Source organism: Echinops telfairi, unplaced genomic scaffold (genome assembly GCF_000313985.2).
Source record: "Echinops telfairi isolate 266 unplaced genomic scaffold, ASM31398v2 ScPeMD7_5592;HRSCAF=6446, whole genome shotgun sequence".
Taxonomy (NCBI): domain Eukaryota; kingdom Metazoa; phylum Chordata; class Mammalia; order Afrosoricida; family Tenrecidae; genus Echinops; species Echinops telfairi.
In genome coordinates, this window is record NW_022109491.1 from 29537694 (window position 1) to 29556720 (window position 19027).

Genomic DNA, 19027 nt, shown 5'->3' on the forward strand with positions numbered 1-19027 from the left:
GCGCCAGCCCCGGGGCAGTGGACACGGTGGTGCCCATGCCCTGGGGGCTCACCGTGGGCATTGAGGGTGGCCAAGGTCGAGGCATTGCCCAGGGCGTTGCTGGCCTCGCATTGGTACTCGCCCTCATCCTCCAGCGTGGGCTCGTCGATCTCCACGCGCAGCGAATTGGGGGCTCTAGCCACCTTGATGCGCGGGGAGCAGCCCCCACACGACGGCAGGGAAGAGACCACAAAGTGGTCCCCGTGGAGCAGCCGAAGCTGGGCCGGAGGGTCGCTGTCCACGCGGCATGAGAGGAGCCCCCGACGTCCGGCCCCAGCGCCAGTGGCGTCAGGGTCCAGTCGGGCAGTGAGCACGGGCTGCCGTGGGGCATCTGTAGGGAGTAAGCGCATGCGTGCTCGGCCCACACCTCTCGGGAGCTCTGGCCCCCTCACTCTGTCCAGCCTGGCTAGACAGCTGTGCACTGTCCAAGGATCAGCCAAAGGCCGGCGGACTCGGTCCGTGCTCCCCAGGCTCAACTCTGCGAGAGACGGAGCCCTCTCAGAGGAAGGCGCACCATTTCCTGCAGGGACCACGGTGCCCTATGGGCCAGCAGCCATCGAGCAGAAGTCCCATCTGCTCCTGAGCCAGGCGTGCACCTAGCAATTCCTGGATGGGTCTCGCTCTCCGCTCTTGTCCTGCACTGCACCCTGCACAAGGCCGCCTGCCTCCTGGGCCTTTCCTGCCTCCCAGCTCTGATCTCCACGCTGGCTTCTCCTACCTCAGAGGAGGCCAACCACGCCGCCCTCTTTGCACAGGCTTATGGAGATGGGGGGGTTTCAAAGGGAGCCGTGCAGTAAGCCAGGGCTCCTACACGATGCCACTCTGACACCAGGAAGCCCCTGGAGAAACGACTGCATTTCCCTGGCAATCCCTGATGTCAGTCCATACATGATGGGGAAGTGCACCCCAACATGAGTCAGCCCCTCGGGCTCACATGGAGCACCCTGTCAAGGGGGTAACAGGATGCACAGAGGGCCCGGCTTATCCCTGGGTCAAGAGTTCTGTCACCGTGTCTGTGGGAGCACAGAGGCCACAGCCAATGGGGCCTGTGCACACATATAGAAGTTTTCATCCCCAGAGAGTAAAGTGTGGATATGGTGCCCCTTGTGGGGCAGGGATTGGGAGAGGAGCTGTAGGCAGGTAGAGGAAGCCAGCTCCATCCAAGCTGTTGCCCAAATTTCAGCCCTGAGTGGAGAGGTCCCGGTGCTCAGGCCTGTGACCACCCTCTTGGTCTTGTCCCCAGGGCAGGGCAGGGTCAGGAGGACCAGCAGGAGGGCCGCTCACAGAGCACGGTGAGGACCGCGGTGGAGGACGAGCCGCTGGTGCTGTGGGCGTCCTGAGCCCGGCAGTGGTAAGAGCCCGCATGGTCCGTGCTGGAGGCCGAGGGGAATAAGAGGCTGCTGCTGGGCCCCTGCAGGAGCAGTGCTCCATTCCGGTACCAGAAGAAGCGGGTGTCAGGCGTGGGTCTCAGGCCACTCCTGCAGGTCAGCGTCACCGCCTGCCCTTCCACCACCTCTGCTGCTGGACTGATGAAGAGGCGGGCAGCTGGTGGGTGAGGGGAGGAGAGAAGGTCAGCTCCCCTGCATATCCGCAGAGCCTTGGACCTGCTGCAGCCACCAACCCCCCCACCCACCTCCGGCCCGTCTCCTCTCCCCACTGTCAGCTCTGCATCTCCCGGGTGGATCAGGAAGGTTTGGCCCCAGATCTATTGGTAGCAGCCTGTGCCCACACTTACATCAAAAGCCTGCCTTTAGAACATGGAGAAATCAGACATTTTATCTTTAGTGGTCTCTCTCTCTCTCTCTCACTGCCATCAAGCCCTTTCTGACCCAGAGCGAATATATAGGACAGAATAGAACTGCCCCTGTGGGTTTCCGAGACGGTAACTCTGGATGGAAGTAGAAAGCCTTGTTGTTCTCTCTTGGAGCAGCTGGTGGTCTTGAACTGCTGACCTTGAGGTGAGCAGCCCAAGGCATAACCCACCTCTCCACCGTGACTCCTGCGTCTTGGGTGGTGGGATGGTTAAAACAAGGCAGCTGCTATGGAAAACAGCTTGGTGGTTCCTCAAAGAGTTAAACAGAGAACAATAAAACCAAACACACACACCCCACCCCAATCAAGTCCAGGCTTTTCTGAGACTGAAACCTCAACAGGAGCAGACGGCTTCATCGTTCTGAGCGGCTGATGGGTTTGAACCAATGTCCTCATGGTGAGCAACTCAACACCTAACCTTCGGTGTCACCTTAAGAACTACCACACAGTCCAGCAAGTCTACTCCTAAGGGTTCACCCAAAAGAATGGAAAGTGGGAACTCAAGCCAATACGTGTGCATGCGTGTCCACCGCAGAATTATTCACAGAAGGTAGAGACAGCCCAAGTGTCCATCAACAGATCCCTGGACGAACAAAGGGCGGGACACCTATACAAATGGAATATTTTCCAGCCATCCTGAGAGATGAAGTGCTGCGTCAATAAGAATAAAGCTGGAAAGCTCATGATGCTGAGTGAAAGAAACCAGACACAAAAGGCCGTGTGTTCTATGAGTTCGCTCACCTGAAACATCTAGACTAGGCAAATGCGCAGAGACAAAAAGTAGTGGAGACGTTAACGGAGGGGTGAGGGTAGAGGCTAACATGAAGGTGTTTATTGCACACAGAATTTCCATTTGGAGCCATGGAAAACCGGTGGAAACACAGAGGGGGAATGGTTGTGAATGAAATAAATGCTACTGACTGATGGATACCCTTAAAATAATCTAAGTCAATAAGTCCAGTGGCCTGATGGACCATGCAGACATGAGCCTCCATAACCCTGAGGTCAGAAGAACTAGATGGTGCCCGGTTCCCACCATCAACAGCTCTGAAAAGCAGCACTTAGGAAGCTCCTGGAGATACAATAGCACTCCTGGGGGTGACACTGGGTGGTCAGCAGTTCGCAACCCCCAGCCACTCTGTGGGAGAAAATACGAGTCTTTATATTCCGGGAAAGAGTGACGGTCTCAGAAACCCACAAGGGCAGCTCTCCTCTAGGCTATGGGGTTGCTAGGAGTTAGAATCCACCTGATGGCAGTGAGTTAGTTGAGCAGAGATAGGGTGTCAGAGCAATGTGAAACAATTAAAATAAGTAAACAGATAAAGCTTACTGGTCGTTGGTGAGACCCCCCCTGACCCACTCCCACCCCCACCCCCCACCCCTCCTGACTGGGGTCTTTGTCCTTCGTGTCTGGGTTACACATTGGCAGCTAACAGCAACGTCAGCCTTTCAAACCCACCAGCTGCCCTGCTGGCGAAGACTGAGGCTTTCTGCTCCTGCAAAGACCGACATCTCAGAGCCCGTCCTGTGGCTCCCTCAGGGGGGGATGGACTCGATGGCGGTAAGTCAAAAGGGCAGCATTTACCCAAAGAAGTAGGGATAGAAACAAGGAACTCCAGGAGGAAGTGGGCTAAGCGATGGCACACAGAAGGGACTGCAGTGTCTTCTATGTGGGATCAGCGTGTGTGTGAGTTGTTGAATGTGGAACTATGATGTGCTCTGTCAACCTTCACCTGTCACAGCAAAATGTTTTTCAAATGGCTTAAATGCCAAATTTATGAAATATATGTGTGTATGTAGATCTATAAAACCAAAACTTAAAAAACATATTTTTTACTTGCCTTGCTTGATGAATTATGCCCACCATGGCCTTGGGATAAAGGAAGGGCAACCCCCGTGCCAAGACTTAGAAGACCCCAATTCTCCCTTTTGCCTCCCGCGTCTGACCTGGCACAGAGCCTGCCCCCAAAGTTTAATAAGTAATAAAGTTCACAGATGTACACGAGGGAATCTCCAAGTTCCGAGAGTTCGACAGGAATGCCGCCACCTGTCTTGCTTCCCTTTTTGCCTTGGCCTCCAGGAACCTCTGATGTTGGGATGACTGGACAGCCCAAGCCTTCCAGGTGCTGTTTACCCACCCCCCACCCCCACCCCCACTCTGAAACGGGTTCAGTCCTTCCCTGGAGCCCTCTGGACTCCTAGCAGGAAGCAGCACTGCAGGTCCCTCGGCCAGCCCTCTGGGTCCTCTTACCATTGGCGTGGAAGTCCAGGGTGGAGGAGGCATTGCCCAGTGAGTTAGTGGCCAAGCATGTGTACGTCCCACTGTCAGCTGGCTCCAGGTCCCGGATCTCCAGGCGCAGAGAGTTGGGAGCCGAAGAGACGATGAACCGGGTCCTGTGGTCACTCTTCCCGGTGGTGGAAGCCAAGATGAGACTCCCTCGGGACAGCTGCAGTGTGGCCTGGGGCTCACTGACCACCGAGCAGTGGAGGATGCCCACGAGCCCCACCTGAGTGTCGAGGAACGTCGTCAGGTCTGGCGTAAGGGGTGGGTCTGTGTGGAGATGAGCATTGGGCCTGTCACTCTGACACAGAGGACTGACTCCCCGAATCCCCCTATGACCCCTGCGCCCCTTTGTCCCACCCTGCCCAGCTCCTGAGTGCCTGCTGAGGACCAGCCCGTGGCTCCGGGGAGAACTCTCAAGTAGGTGCAGCAGCATCCAGCTTAGAAGGTGGCAGAGAGGCCTGGCCTTCAGCATCTTAATGTCACCAACCTTGGGACAAACCGGCCTCCAGCCTCTCCTGAAAGGACACCCTGAGGTGGACACAGTCAGTACACTGTTCAATTGAAGAACCGCCCCTTACACTGCCAATGCCAATGCCAAGACAGACGAGAAAAGACCGGGGATTGTCCCAGACACAAGGAGAACAAAGGAAGGTGGCCATGGACCACAGAGTGTGTGATCTGGATGACATCCTGGCCAGAAAGAAGAAGAGTTGCTGTAAAAGATACTCCGGGGAAATTTTAGACAACAGCCTCGTATCGACATCGAATTTCCTGATGGTGGTTCTCTAAGAGAATGAGGAACTTGTGGGTAGAGGGGGTTCAGATCTGCCACACCTTCTCAAATGGCTCAGGAAAGTAAAAGTGTAGACAGATCTTAAAAAAGAGACACACTAATATTATACATCCTTATATGGGGGGCTTAAAAATGTATAGAAAGATTGAATTAACAAATAATGGGAATTTTAGAACTCTTGGGAATTTGGGGGGAAATTCCACTTTTCCATGACATTTTTTAATCCCCCTTATATTTCAGTTCTCAGATCCATTTTTCGGTCTGCCCTACTGTGGTGGCTTGCATGGTGCTACACAACTGGTTTTTCAAATGGCAGCAGGTCACCTGTGGCGAACAGGTTTCAGCAGCGTCCAGATGGGGAAGAAAAGCCTGGTGATCTCTTTCCAAATGAGACCATGAAAGCCCGACGGCTCAGACGGATCCTTATCTGGCCTAGTGCTGGGAGGCCAGCCCCTGGGTGAGAAGGCACTCACTACACGGTATCCGCAGCAGTGGACTCAGACCACGGTCAGAAAGACGGGGCAGGGATAGGCAGTGTTTGCTTCTGTTATGCATGGGATCACCAGGAACCCACACTGACTTCATACCAACCAACACACCTGGCCACATGCACAAACAGATGAGCAAATATGTTTGTATGTACGTGTGTGTGATTAGAAAGCAGGAAAAGAAAAAGCAAATATGGCAAAATGTTAACAAATGAGAATGTGGATAAAAAGAATCATTTGTTGGACTATTCTTGCAATTCTCTTAAAGTCTGAAATCATTTCGGAATTTAAGATTTAAAAAGAAGAAGGAGGAGGAGGATGAAACTGGCAACTGGACAGGAACTGGAGTCCAGGTGAAGGGAGTTGGCCGCCGCTCCCACACCCAGGATGTTGGCCCTGCGGCAGCCTCTGGCCCTTCTAGCCCAGCCTTGCCCTCACTGAGCTCTGGTCCTGCTGGTACCCACGCCCACCCCGCCCCTGCCACTTACGGGTGACCACCAGGCTGACGGGCCCTGAGCGCTCAGTACCCTGTGTGTTCTGCACCTCACAGAAGTAGAAGCCAGTGTCCGCTCTGGAGGTGGGGTGCAGCTGGAGGGTGGGCGTGTGGACGCCCTCCAACAGGATCTGGTTCTTGTACCAGCTGTAGCGGATCTCGCTGCGCGCCCCACTGGGCGTGTTGCAGGTCAGCGTCACTGTCTGGTTCTCTAGGACGGGGCCCACCGGGCTCACCTCGACCTCAGCCACTGCAGGGGCAGCAGAGGACACGCTGGGCTGGGGGTGGGGGGGTGCCTAGGGGGACTTCCAGCTCCACCCCCTCAGAGCCCCGAGAGTCACAGCCCATCAACCTGAATCTGCACCATCCACACCACACCTGTGGCTCACAGTGGACCTATGTCCTATTACCCGGCGTCCTCCCAACATCCCACCCTCCCAAGGAGGTACTGCCCAGGGTCTCACACGGGAGGAGGCCTGAGTCCTGCCAGTCTCTGACTCTGCCCTGGCCTGGCTCCTCTCAGCCCCAGCGGGTTGGACCCCTCCCTGCTGCCTGGCCAAGCCCCAGTCTCACCCAGGACTCACTGAAGACATGAAGGCTGACAGGAGTGGAGACGGCAGAACCCACGGCATTCTCAACTTGGCAGGTGTAGATGCCGGCATCGGCCCAGGTTGCCCGGGGCAACTGCAGCACCCGCCCCATGGCTTGGAGGGGTGTTCCGTCCTTGACCCACTGCACAGTTCTGACTTCCGGGTAGCTGCTATTGACCTGGCAGGTGAGTGTGACCAGGTCACCTGGGAGGATGTTCTTCCCTGAGGGGTTGAGGAGGACCTCCACGCCCCGAGGGGCATCTGCAAGGCCGGACAGGGGCATTGGGTTGGGGACATGTGAAAGGCAGGGTGGCACACATCTCCAAACTCCATCCTAAGGTCACCCACCCACCCAGAACAGCAGGCCGATTAGTCCTCTGGCCAGGGGACTGTTTACCCTCAGCCCCTGTGACCCATCCTGCTCCCTTCTAGTCGAGCCAAGTTTTAGGCTTGGTCTACGTCCACCCTAACTGCCTGCACGACACTGCCCAGGCGCCTGCGTTCTAGCTGCCCGTAGGGCCCGTGGACAGGAGACCCTGAATTGGGACAAATAGTTAACTGGCTCAGCTACTAACCCAAAGATGGGAGGCTCCAGATGACCCAGAGGTGCCTCCAAAGAGAGGCCTGATGACTTGTTTCCAACAAACCAGCCACGGAAAATCTAACAGAGTCCAGTTCTACTCCGACACTCCCGGAGTCTCCCTGAGTTGGACGCCAGCCACCCAGCAACCCTGCTAATGGTTCCCTGCAGGTAGAGACCAAATGCCCACTGGGAGCAGCCCATCAGTAGCCAGTGTGGAAGGGCTGTACCAACAGTTGAAAAGACTTCCTTTCTTTAAGTCTGGTTCCAAATCCTTTTTCTATGTAAATACTATATAAAAGCTAACCTTTTCGAGCGTTTAATCAATAGGAATGTGATCATAGTAAAAGCCCATTTTTTCAAGGGCTCAGTGTGTGCTGGGCACTGTTCTCACTGCCTTATCGGGAGTGCCCATTGAATGTTGGTAACAATTCTGAGCCAGGGCCTACTTCCTGTTCCCTCCACAGTTTCAGGCCCTGAGTGGTATATGCAGTGAACGGGCTCAGCTGCTAGGCAGGAGGCCTGAGAACACCCAGGACCCCTTGAAAGGAGTGGGTTACACCCCGGGCTGCTAACCATGAGGCCAGCAGTTTGAAGCCACCAGCCATTCGTTGGGAGAAAGACGGGGCTTTCTACCCTCCAAAGGCGTTGCAGTCTTGGAACCCATGGGGGCAGCTCTCCCCCTGTCCCTTAGGCTTGCTGTGAGTCAAATGATCAACTCAACGGCAGTGAGCTTAGTTTGTTTGTTTGTTTGTTTGTTTGTTTGTTTGAGAGGTACATCAGAAGCAAGGCCGGGTGACTGTTTCTAAAAAACAATCTATGAAACCCTATGGAGCGCAGTTGCAGTCCAACAGTCAGTCCAACAGTCCAACAGTCCAAACAGTCAGAACTGACTTGATGGCAGCTGGTTTGTACGCACACACACACACACACACACACACACAATGTAGATGAGAAAATAAGGGACAAAGGAATTGCCGAAGTTTGCTGACTACTAAGTGGTGGAGCCAGATGGCCTGATAGGAACCCCATGAGTAGCAGTTCTTCTAGAACAGCTGCAGCGCCGTGTCACTGGGGTGGGCAGGTGCATAGCCAAGCGTGGGCTTGGGCTTTCCTCTCCGCTGACTCTGTGCCCCATCCAGGTGACACCTGGTCTCCGCGAGAGTGAGCAGTCCAAGGCAGAAGTGGGGTTAGCCCTACCTTCCCACCCTCCTCACGAGCTGGGCTACCTCTCAGGGCCCACACTGCCACCCCCGCCCCCCACAAAATCTGACTAGGAAACGCCTATTCCTGGGGCCCTCTGTGTCATCTGCCTCCTCAAGGACAAGAATGAGACATGTGCCCCCTTCCAAGCCAGCAGGAGAGAGGAGGGAGCCCTTGAAGGAGACTGTGAGTAGCTCAGCAGACTGTGCCTCCACCCACCCCTGCCCTGGAAGCCTGTGTGAGCCCTGCTTTGCCTCAGTGCAGCAGTTCTCAACCTGTGGGTTGCGACCCCTTTGGGGGTCGAACAACCCTTTCACCGGGTCGCCCGATTCATAACAGTAGCAAAATGAGTGATGAAGTAGCAACGAAAATAATGTTATGGTTGGAGTGGATCACCACCACATGAGGAACTGTCTGAAAGGGTCACGGCATTAGGAAGGTTGAGAACCGCTCTTAGTGAGGGGTGGCGGTGGGGGGTGGGGGGCTGCTTCCTCAGGCTGGAGGATAACAGGGAAGAGCGGCAACAAGGGTGTCTCCCAGCACACTCACACTGCACTTGGAGGTGAAGCTCGCCCTGCGCCTTGCCCTCGGCCATGGTGAGCTGGCAGTACAGTGTCCGGCCATGGTCATGCCAGGACAAGACCGTGTGGAGGATACCCAGGTGGCTGATGCCAGTGGGCTCCAGGCGTTGGAAGCTGGAGGTGACAGAGCGAGACAGGTCCTGGCCATTCCACTCCAGGGTGACGGTCTCCTTCAGGCACACGTAGGGGGTGGAGCAGTTGAAATCCACCTCCGTGTTTTCTCGCAGCTCGGCCGGCGAGGCAATGGTGGGCACGAGGGGCTGCTCTGAAGACCGAGACAAGAGGGCTCAGGCCGCCTCCTTCTCCACACCCTGAGACTCTCAGCCCCGGAAGCCCAGGCTGAGGGGTGGGGCGTGGGCAGAGGAGGGCTTAAGGATGAGCGGAGCCTGCTGACCACCCCACAACCTCCCTTGGGGGACACTGCTGGGGCTGGCCCTGGGACAAGGACGGGTCAGGGGCTGGCCTTAGGCCAGGGATGGGACTGGAGCCGACTCTGGGGCCAGGATGGGGCAGGGGCTGGAACTGAAGGTGAGACTGGGGCTGGCTTTCCGTTTAGGGCCAGGGCTGGGCCGAGTCACAGTCTGAGGGTGCTCTAGGAACCGCCTGCCGGTGAGAGCCAGGCCCCCCGGCCCTCACCTGTCACCGTGACCCTGGTGCCTTGTATGTCCGACCAGCGGTTGCTCTCGCTGATCTCAAAGCGGAAGTTGTAGGAGCCCGAATCCTCGAGCCGCAGGTCCTTCAGCATCAGGTTGCACGTCTTGCTCTCCGGCTTCCCTAACAGCTGCGCTCGGCCTTGGAACTGCGCTGCCACCAGCTTGGGGTCCTCCGAGTGGCTCACGATCTGCCGCTTGCCGGCATAGTCATAATACCAGAGAGCCGTGATGCCGTTGGACGTCTCCACGTCAGCCGGGTAGGTGAAGATGCACGGGATGATCAAGCAGGACCCTTTCACGCCCTGCACCTTCTCGGGGCTGGAGACACCCCACGAGGCCAGGCCTGGGAAGGGACAGAGTGGGGTGGGAGGAGCTGGTACAGGAGTGGGGTCCCTGCAGACTCTGTGATCTGCCTTCGAGAAAGGTGCCCCAAGGTCGCTACCCTGGGTGCTCCAGGGACAATCCAGGCCCAAGGGCTCCTCGCTCAGAAGCTCGGCCAGACAGCTCCCACCCACGACCTCCTCGGTCCTCCCTGGACTCCACGCTCAAGCCTGTGACTTGGGCTTAGTGCAGTGTGCAGGCGCTGCTGGGGTAGGACTCGCTGCGGCCCAGTCCCCGAGACTGACCGGCGCCAGGTGGCCCCACTTACCTGAGGGGAAGAGCACGGCCAGCAGAAGGAATTGGAGTGGGAAGCCCATCACCGGTCCTCGGGCTGGTCCAGTACCTAGGAGGATGGTGCCCACGCGGGGTGAGGGGTGGAGGTGGGCAGGGACTCTTAGAACTGATTCTGCGGAGCCCTCTGAGGTCCAGCCCCTTGTCCTCAGATGCTGTGATGGTCACCCTGAGAGCCAGCTAGAGTGTGCCCAGCTTGGGGTGTGCTCAGGAATGTCTCACTTGGTGGCGCGTCCCAAAAAGCCCCCGGTGTTCACTAGGCCCCACCCCCACAGTGGGTGGCCCAACTTCTGCTTTCAGAAGAGGCTTCTTAGGACAGATTCACAGCTGTCCCCCCACCCCACCCCACCCCAGCCCCCACCAAACCAGCAGGAACTGGGAACCCAGACAGGCACAGTGACCTGTTCGAAGGGGGTGGGGATGTTCTTACTGTCAACGTGCCTCCCTGCATCCCCTTACCCTCCCCACCCCCCACCAGCCTCCCAAACCCTCTGTGGCTCCCATTGCCCACGGGGCATGGCTCCTAATCTAAAGTCCTCATTGCTGCTTCTCCACCCCGGCCCAGGGCCAGTCTTGTCTCCAGTGGGCGCCCCTCCTTCCGGAGAAACCTCAGTCCAGGTGCAGCATGAGGTGGCCTCCAGACAAAGATGTCCTTTTCAACATCCCTGCAGTCCCGCCCCCGCCCCCTCCCCCCCAGCCGCATGCTTGTGCCAAACAGCCTGTGGAGCCCCTGTCTCAGAGCCTGCAGCTAAGGACTCGTGCCCTGCCACAGGGAAGTGCCCTCAGACCCTCAGACCCTCCAGGCAGAAGAGGGGCACAGTCCCTGGGAATTCAGAGTCGGGACGGGGAGATGGCAAGGCCTAGCTGAGGCTTGATGGGCAACATGGGGGCCCTGCACACCAGCACACGCCGCACAGACAGGCGCTCAAGGCCCGCCGTACACCCTGCGGGAGAGAGACGAGACTTTGGACCCCTGAGACGAGGGGCAGCCTCGGAAACTCAGGGACAGTTCTACCTTGCCCTCCAGGGCCCCTGGGAGTCGGAGTCAGCTTGGCGGCAGCGTGCCTTCACACAGAGAAGGCAACTGCCCTGCTATGGAGCATCCCTGGCGGGGGAGGGAAGACCTCAAGGATTGTCACAGGCATGGGACAGAAGGGGAGAGGTGCCAAAACACAGTTTGCTGACTCTGCGATTCTCCTTGGTCCTCAGTGCTGTGTCAGCAGGGGGAGAGGAGAGCCTGGGAGGATGGAAGTGGGGCAGGAAACACATGACAGCTCCGGTCCCAGCCCCCAGCCCACCGGCCCCATGAGTAGGGCCCAGCTGTTCTAAGGGTTACCAAGGGGTACACCTGGGCAGTCCCAGGGCTGGAACAGCCCATCATGATGGCCAAGTGGCACTTAGACGGTACAGACAGGGGCAGGGTGCCCTTGGGGGGAGCCCTGGTCCTCAGGGGATGCAGCCACCCATGGGCTGCTCCAGCAGGCAACCAGGTCCTCTGAAGAGGCCAAGGGGGACATTCCTGGTTCCCTGGCCATCCTAGACCTGCTCCTCTCCCTGAAGGCTTTGATCCATACCTGGCGCTTGGCTGCTGAGATCTCCCAGGGCAGTGCTGTCCCTCACCAAGAGGAAAGGCAGCCTGTGGGGCACATTTGGGGGCAGGCCTGGCCCCTGAGGCCCCAAGCTGTGCGGGTGTTGTCGAGGTTAGCCCCTCTGTAACGAGCGAGCGGCATATGCTAGATAAGTCAGCACTGTCCCCAGACCTTCTGCTGCCCCAGGGCACTGCTGAGTCTGCAGGAGGAAGAGTGGGATTGGGGGCAGAGTGACACTGAAATGGAGCAGGAACTTTTGGAATGTGGAGGGAAAGCTTTCTAAAGTCACCTGCAAACATATCACGTGGTTGTCACCTTTACTTAGCCCACCCCAACGCCAAAGGGACCAGCCCCCTGGAGCCCAGTTTTCTGGCTCACCCTGCCCACTCCAAAGACCGTGACCCAGAAAACTAGCCTGGAAGCAGGAGGGGCACGGAAGGCTCCAGATAGGAGACCTTTGTCCCAGTTTGAAAGTGTCGTGTTGCAGGGTCAGTGTCCTAGGGCTTGGGTCTGACCTCGGTGACCCAGGGAGTGCTTACACCCCCTGATGGTAATAGGGTGCTGGGAAGAGAGTGGATGTATTAGTATGGCAGTGGGCGCCCTCAAACAACCCCTCCTATGGACAGTGACCCCTGGGGCAGCATCATTCTCCAGACTGGAAGTTCCTGAAGCTCACTTCTGATTCTCCAAGTCTTGGGTGCTTGGAAAACAAGGTCCAAAAGGCCCACTCCTAGAATTGGTATAAGGATCCCTGGTAGCACTGTGAGATCAGGGCTGAACTGCTAACCAGAAAGTCAGTGGTTCAAGCCCTCAGGAGAATGATGAAGCTGATTGCTTCCTTAAAGATATACAGTTTCAGCAACCCATAGGGAGCAGTTTCACTCTGTCTACTAGGGTCACTATGAGTTGGAATCCACTCGATGGCGTGGGTGAGTAGAACTAGCCTGGGCTGCCCCAGGGTTGAGTTGGGGTCTCATCAACCTATGCTTACTGCCTGTGTCAGAACAACAGAAGATGACACGAGACCAAGAGTCTTAGGACATCAAGGCCAAAGTCCAGAAGAGGCTATCGTCTGGCCTCGGGGAAAGAGGGCAAAGGGTGCTTCACTGTGGGCAGCTCTGTCTGGGTTCAGAATTCAGTTTCTGTTTCCGGACCCAGGGCTCCTCTCCAACTTCCCTTTCAGGCCAAGCAAGGAGGGAAATGGGTGACAAGTACTCCACCCCAGTGACGGGAAATTTGAGGGTGCTAATGGGCACTTGCAGGAATGTGAGATCTTCAACATAATGGAAAGCCCCGGTGCAAGCCCAGCATTTAACTCTGGAACCCCTCTCCTCCACTGCACTTCTTAACCTGGCTTCACGGGCTGTGTGCTGGCTGCCGGTCTGCTCAAGGTTCCTGCATGCAGATGAATGAATGGGGTGTGTCTGGAGCCAGCGGGAGGAGAAGGCTGTGGCTGGGCCAGGGGTGAGGGTGAAGTTTAGGTTGGGATTTGGGATGGGATAGATGTTGGTATTGAGTGGACCCTGAGATAACGGCCAAGGGGCTTGGGGTCCGGGTGTGGGTTGGAGTTGGATGCTGGTGGTGAATGGGCTATGACTGAGGCCGGTTGGGGACAGGGTGATGGGGCTGGGTGCAAGCTGCGATTGGGCTTAGGACCGGGCTTGGGTTGGAGTTGAATATGGATGATGATCCCTAAATGCTAACATGGACAGGCAAGTGAGGCGAGGTGAGGACTGAGGTTGGAGGTGAGACTGGGTTGGAGTGATGGTTACACTTGGCGCTGGAATGTGGGTCGGGGGGAATTGGGAGCTATGATGAGTAGCTCAGGATTGGGTTGGTTTGGCATCCAGCCCTCACACCCAGACACACCCCAGCAAGTCTCAGCCCAGCCCTGCTCCCCGCTCCCTGATTCTCCCTTCAGGCCCAGGGCGGGGAGTACCTGCTGCACACTGGGCAGTGGCAGTGAGGCTGAAGAACTGGTCGCTGAGAACAGCAAGGAAGACCGGGAGCTCTTGGTGCTGGTGCTCCCCGGGGGCTCTGCTACCCCAAGAGAGGAGGACCCAGCTGCAGAATCCGCTTCCTCTTCTTCCCAGGCCTCAGCCCCGCTGCCCAGTTCAGAGGCCACTCAGGGAAGCAGCTGCAGGCCTTGCGCAACAGTCAGGGCAGGAAAGGCATCTTGACGGGGAAGGTCCCCAGAAAAGCTCAGGACTTGATCTGAGCCCACAAGTGGCGACTCTGGGCTCACTCTGGCGCCTCCTAGCAGGCAAAGTGGAAATCGCAGGGGTGATGGCGTGGGTCTCACTGGGCCCTCTCTCCCTCCCTTTCTGGGCCATTCCAACAGTCTGAGCGCGGAGGAGGGAGCTTTCTGCACACAGTTCCACCATGACCACTGGGAAGGAGCCCAATCCGGCCTCGGGAGTGGGGGTGGGGCTTATGACAGGACACCCAGACTCGGGCATTTTATCCTCCACCCCTTTGGGGAGCCTCCTGTAACCCCATAGCCTCCTGAACACGCTAAGAAGATGCCCTCAAGAAATAACTCTTTCTAACTGTGGAAAGCACAAGGACCCTAGACAAACAGGCCGCTGCTCAGCCTGGCCAGTATCTCTAATTGTTCTTGGCTCCCCAACTCTCCTGAGCAATGACACAAGCACACACACCACCGCCGCCACCCCCACCCCCCCACCCCACCCCCAGGTCATGTGGCAGAAATGGAAAGATTCCAGCACAGCAGGCTTATCATCACCCTGGAAGGCCTACTAAGTGCAGGACACTTATAATTCACACACCGTCATTGAGTCGATGTCTGTTTACAGTGACCCTATCAGACCCTGCGAGTTTCTGAGACAAATAACTCTTGACAAGAATAGAAAGCCTCATCTTTCTCCCGAGACACTTCCAAGGCTGGTGGTAATTGCCCCCAAGGATAACACATCTCAGTAGTCCATGGAGCACCGCTTTATCACGAAACACGAAATGCGGAGCCTGCCTTCCCACTCTGCCCAGCAGAGTAGAGCCCTGGACCTCGTAGGCAAACCCATGTGTGCATCCAAAAGGAACCGAGGCCTTCAGATGGGTAGATCCAAGACCCTAGACTGCAGGTGACCTACCTGCTCTGCTCTGAAATCCTCCAGCCCCAGCAGCATTAAGCCTCAGTTGCTTTGTCCTTCTTTGTAGCCCTGCCTCTATGAAGGGGCTGTCCAAACGTTTGTGAAAACATGGAATGGAACAGCAGCATTTTCCCACAAACTTTTTGAAGCCCCACCCCCATGCTGCTAAGCTTCCGTCGTTTCCTCTTCTGTCCTAACAAGGGTGTTCACCCACCCCATTGCTTCCTCCCCCAACAGCAGTGACAGGTTTTGCTGGCCCCGAAATTCCCCAGCTCTTGGCCCGTGACTGTGTACACCCACTCCCTAGCCTTGGCTTCCTGGTAAGCCAGGTGTATTGCTCCAGCACTTGATTGGGGTTTAGCCAGGTGACTTCTTTTGGCCCCTGGGATGTGAGTAGACACACCAACATAAGCCAAGTCTTGAGAAACCCATTGCCCTCTTGTACATTTCTGCCACTGCCGTGCAAAGGGCACACGCCATCTGCAGCACTGGTCCAAAGGGGATGAGGCACACGTGCAAGAGACTTGGTCTTAGCAACCTAAAGCCATTGAAACAAATACCTCAGGCGGAACGACCTGCAAGGTCGGAAGTGTATTTTCTCGGTGTGCTGGGGAGGCTAAAAGTCTACATGCGAGCCTCTCTCCTAGGAGTCCTGGTAATGTCGTGGTTGGTTACGCATTGGGCTGCTCACTGTAAAACCCTAAGTTCAAAACTACCAGCCGCTTCTTGGTGTGTGTTTGGGGGTGGGGGTGGGGGAGGGGCAGGTGAGCTTTCTAATTCCGTCAAGAGTGGCAGTCTCAGAAGCCCACAGGGGCAATTCTACCTTGCCCTCTAGGACCCCTGTGAGTCAGAATCAACTCACAGCAGGGAGTTAGCGCTTGGTTTGGCCGGCACTCTTTGGCATTCCTTGGCATTCTCGGTGTTCCTTAGCCTCGATGAGGTAGGGTTAAGACCCTTTCTGCTGCGGGCCTTATTAATGCAATAAAAGAAGACCCCTAATCCAGTCAGGGGCATATTACAGGTTCGGGGGGGGGCGGGGGGCAGTGAGAATTTCACCACATGTTTTAGGGTGGTTCACGATTAAACCATAGCATACCTGAACAAAACCCAGAGCTGGCACAAGACTCAGCTGAGACTACTCTACGTCCGCCAGTCCCATGCTAACCTACAGAAGTGTGAGCTTCTTCTCTGATACCACTAAGAAGGTGTGACTGTTTGTTAGGCAGCAGGGTCAGAGCTACAGTAGCAAGCTGATACAAGGCCCAAGTCCCCAAACAGGACACACTCCCTGCTGACCTTCCCGTCTTGTCTAATTGCCTGGTCAGAGAATGCTATCCCTCATGGCTTCTTTACAGAGTCTTCAGTAGCCAAGGTCTCCTGTCCAGGGACTGCAGCACTAGAAACCATGAACAGCAAGGTTTCTATAGTGATGCAGGAAGCCCTGCATGGGAATCAGCACAAGAGTTGGACATTTGGGGAAACAGTGGAACTATGGGTTGGCTTGAAGAACGATGACCCCCAGCCCCAGAAGAACAAACGTATTGGCACCACCACACCCACCCCAAGTTCTCTGTGTGAGGCCTTGGGGACCAGCAGCACTGTGATGAAGCTGAGCCTGTGGCTTTCCCTCACCTGGACATCGAGGCACTGAAATTGCCCACGAAGAAGAACAAGAACAAGAAATTCATCAAAGAGCTGGCCAAGAAGTCTAAGGCCTTCTTGTCCTTTGAATCCCTGATCAAAAAGGTCCCCAAACTTCTGGAACTTGGCCTGCATAAGGCTGGCAAATCCCCTTCCCCACTTACCCACAACGAGAAGGTTGGCCTCACATCCTTCAAGTCCTCGGTTTGCTCTAACAGTCCGTGGCATGAGAGTGGACACTACATGCCAGAGAAATAGAAACAACGTCTATTATCTGCGCTGACAAGGAGCAGCATGGAATCTTGTGACCAAAGTATCTCAGGCTTCCTGAATTGGGGGGGGGACTGGATCTTTTATCCCATTGGACTTCCGGAATTGGTTCTTCCCACCCCTGCTTGCCCTTTAATGTCTTCTACTCATAAACCAAGGTCTGTGCCCAGTCGTGGCCTCACGGATGTCCTCGAGTTGCACCTCTGACTTAGAAAATGGGTCTGGGACAATGTGGGTCAGATAATGTGATCCTTTCCGGGTATTCTAGGGTGCAGGGTTAGTTGAAGGACGCTGACGTGTGGACTGACCATGCTGTCATACCTGGATCACATTGGAGGGGCCTTGGGGCTATTCTTTGAAGAACACTTTGTGATGGAATGCAGCTTACCAAGATGAGCAAGATGGAAGATTCCAATAGTAGATGGGTGGGGAACAGAGTTACATATCACACAGCAAGGAAGAGAAAAAGGGATACTAGTCTGGAGGGGAGGAGGGGGATTCAAGAACATGACAGTCAAAGTAGGCAAGGTTCAGGTCACCATCAATTCCCAATGAAAAAAAGGTACAATGTCTTGTGGTGGTTGGTGGCCATGCTAAGATGGGTGGATGGTGAACTTGTTACAAAACCCACTGAGCTGTGTGTTACAGCTTAAAGCCAGAGCACCTCATTTGCCAAAGGATATGGGTTACAGTGAAAACTCCCAAATCCATTTGCAGAGTCTCCACATAGATTGTCTCGATTGAATTCCTTCTGATCCTTAACCAAGGATGTAGATACTCTTGTCCTCAGTCAGAGTGCAGTGAAAAGTGAATTCCCTCCACCTCTCTCCAGCATCTCTCTTAGGGTCTTGCTTGGGTATGTGTCCTCGATGGAAATCAACCTACTGGTGATGGGACAAGGGGTCACAGCCATGAGTCAGGCCCTATCAGTCTCACCCGACTGCCTTGATCAGAAGTCCCTGGACCAATCTTGTAAGCCCTTCTATCACATAATGTATCTAACCATCTAACATAGTGTCCCAATCATGGCCCTGTTTCTGGAGTCCCACCTGTAACTGTGATGCACTGATCTGCCACCAATCACGAATTTGTCACAGTTTCCTTTGTTCCAGGCCTTGTTTGACTACCGTCCTGACTATAAATCCTTGTGCACCATTGTGACCTCAGACCAATGACTTCCTTCATCTGGACGATGTGTCTGTATCTTTGTGTCATCTTTCCTTTTAAAACCTAATGTTCTCTTTAAATTGTCTTTGAGATTTGGGTGACTTTTGTTTATGGTTTTTAATATTTGGAGAGATTGAAACCCTCATGCACTACTGGTGGTATTTTATTTATTTATTTTGTAAATCATTTTACTGGGGGCTCTTACAGCTCTTATAATAATCCATGCATCAATTTTATCAAGCACATTTGTATATATGTTGTTGTGTTAGTCTGGGTAGACAAGAGAAACAAATTCATAGACCCTCATATATTTATAAGAAAGAGCTTTATATACAGGAGCAATTAAATATTGAGAAAACATCCCAGCCTAGTCCAAATCAAGTCCATAAATTCAATATTATCCCATATGTCCGATACCAACTTATAAATTCCTCTTCAGACTTACAAAACACATGCAATGACACCGAATGCAGGAAGATCATAGGCCAGTGGGTGGAAGGGCTTGTGGATCTAGTAGCAGTAGAGGCATCTCAGCACTGGCAGGGGTCTCCGCATGGCTCCTCCAGCTCCAAGGCTCTAGCATAGCTCCATGTGTCTTCTCAGCAAGCATGTCTCACAGGGAGTGAGTCTGAGTCCTGCCTCCAGCGAGCTATTTTTCTCCATGGCACCTCCAAATGAGGTCATCAAGCTGCGACCTGATTGACAGGCTAAACTCCACCCCTTCACTCTTCAATCTCAAATTGACAACAGATTATGTAATTACCACAGTTGTCAGCATCATTTTCAAAGCATTTTCTTTCAACTTGAGCCCTTGGTATCAGCTCCTCCTTTTGCCCTCCCTCCTCTACCCTCCCACCGTCATGAACCCTTGATAATTTATAAATTATTTTTATTTTCATATCTTATACCATCCACTGTCTCCCTTCACCCACATTTCTGTTGTTTGTCCCCCTGGGGGTGGGGGTGGAGTTATACATCAATCATTGAGATCCGTTCCCCCTTTCCCCACCTTCTGTCCCTACCTTCCTTCTATCCTCATGGTATTGCTACTCTCATTATTGA

At 55.0% G+C, this 19027-nt stretch overlaps 1 protein-coding gene across 1 annotated transcript in view; it reads right to left on the reverse strand.

Moving 5' to 3' along the window:
* The window catches only part of SIGLEC1 (sialic acid binding Ig like lectin 1), a 25901-nt gene extending 12106 nt beyond the window's left edge, over positions 1–13795 (reverse strand). Inside the window, exons 1-9 of the mRNA XM_045295361.1 lie at positions 13717–13795; positions 10166–10240; positions 9500–9859; positions 8832–9128; positions 6494–6760; positions 5905–6159; positions 4103–4402; positions 1324–1584; positions 53–370 (exon numbers count right to left, since the gene is read on the reverse strand). Of these exons, the coding sequence (XP_045151296.1) occupies positions 53–370; positions 1324–1584; positions 4103–4402; positions 5905–6159; positions 6494–6760; positions 8832–9128; positions 9500–9859; positions 10166–10214 (2107 nt within the window). The 5' untranslated portion in view covers positions 10215–10240; positions 13717–13795. The remainder of the gene's footprint in view (positions 1–52; positions 371–1323; positions 1585–4102; positions 4403–5904; positions 6160–6493; positions 6761–8831; positions 9129–9499; positions 9860–10165; positions 10241–13716) is intronic.
* Positions 13796–19027: the final 5232 nt, after the last annotated feature.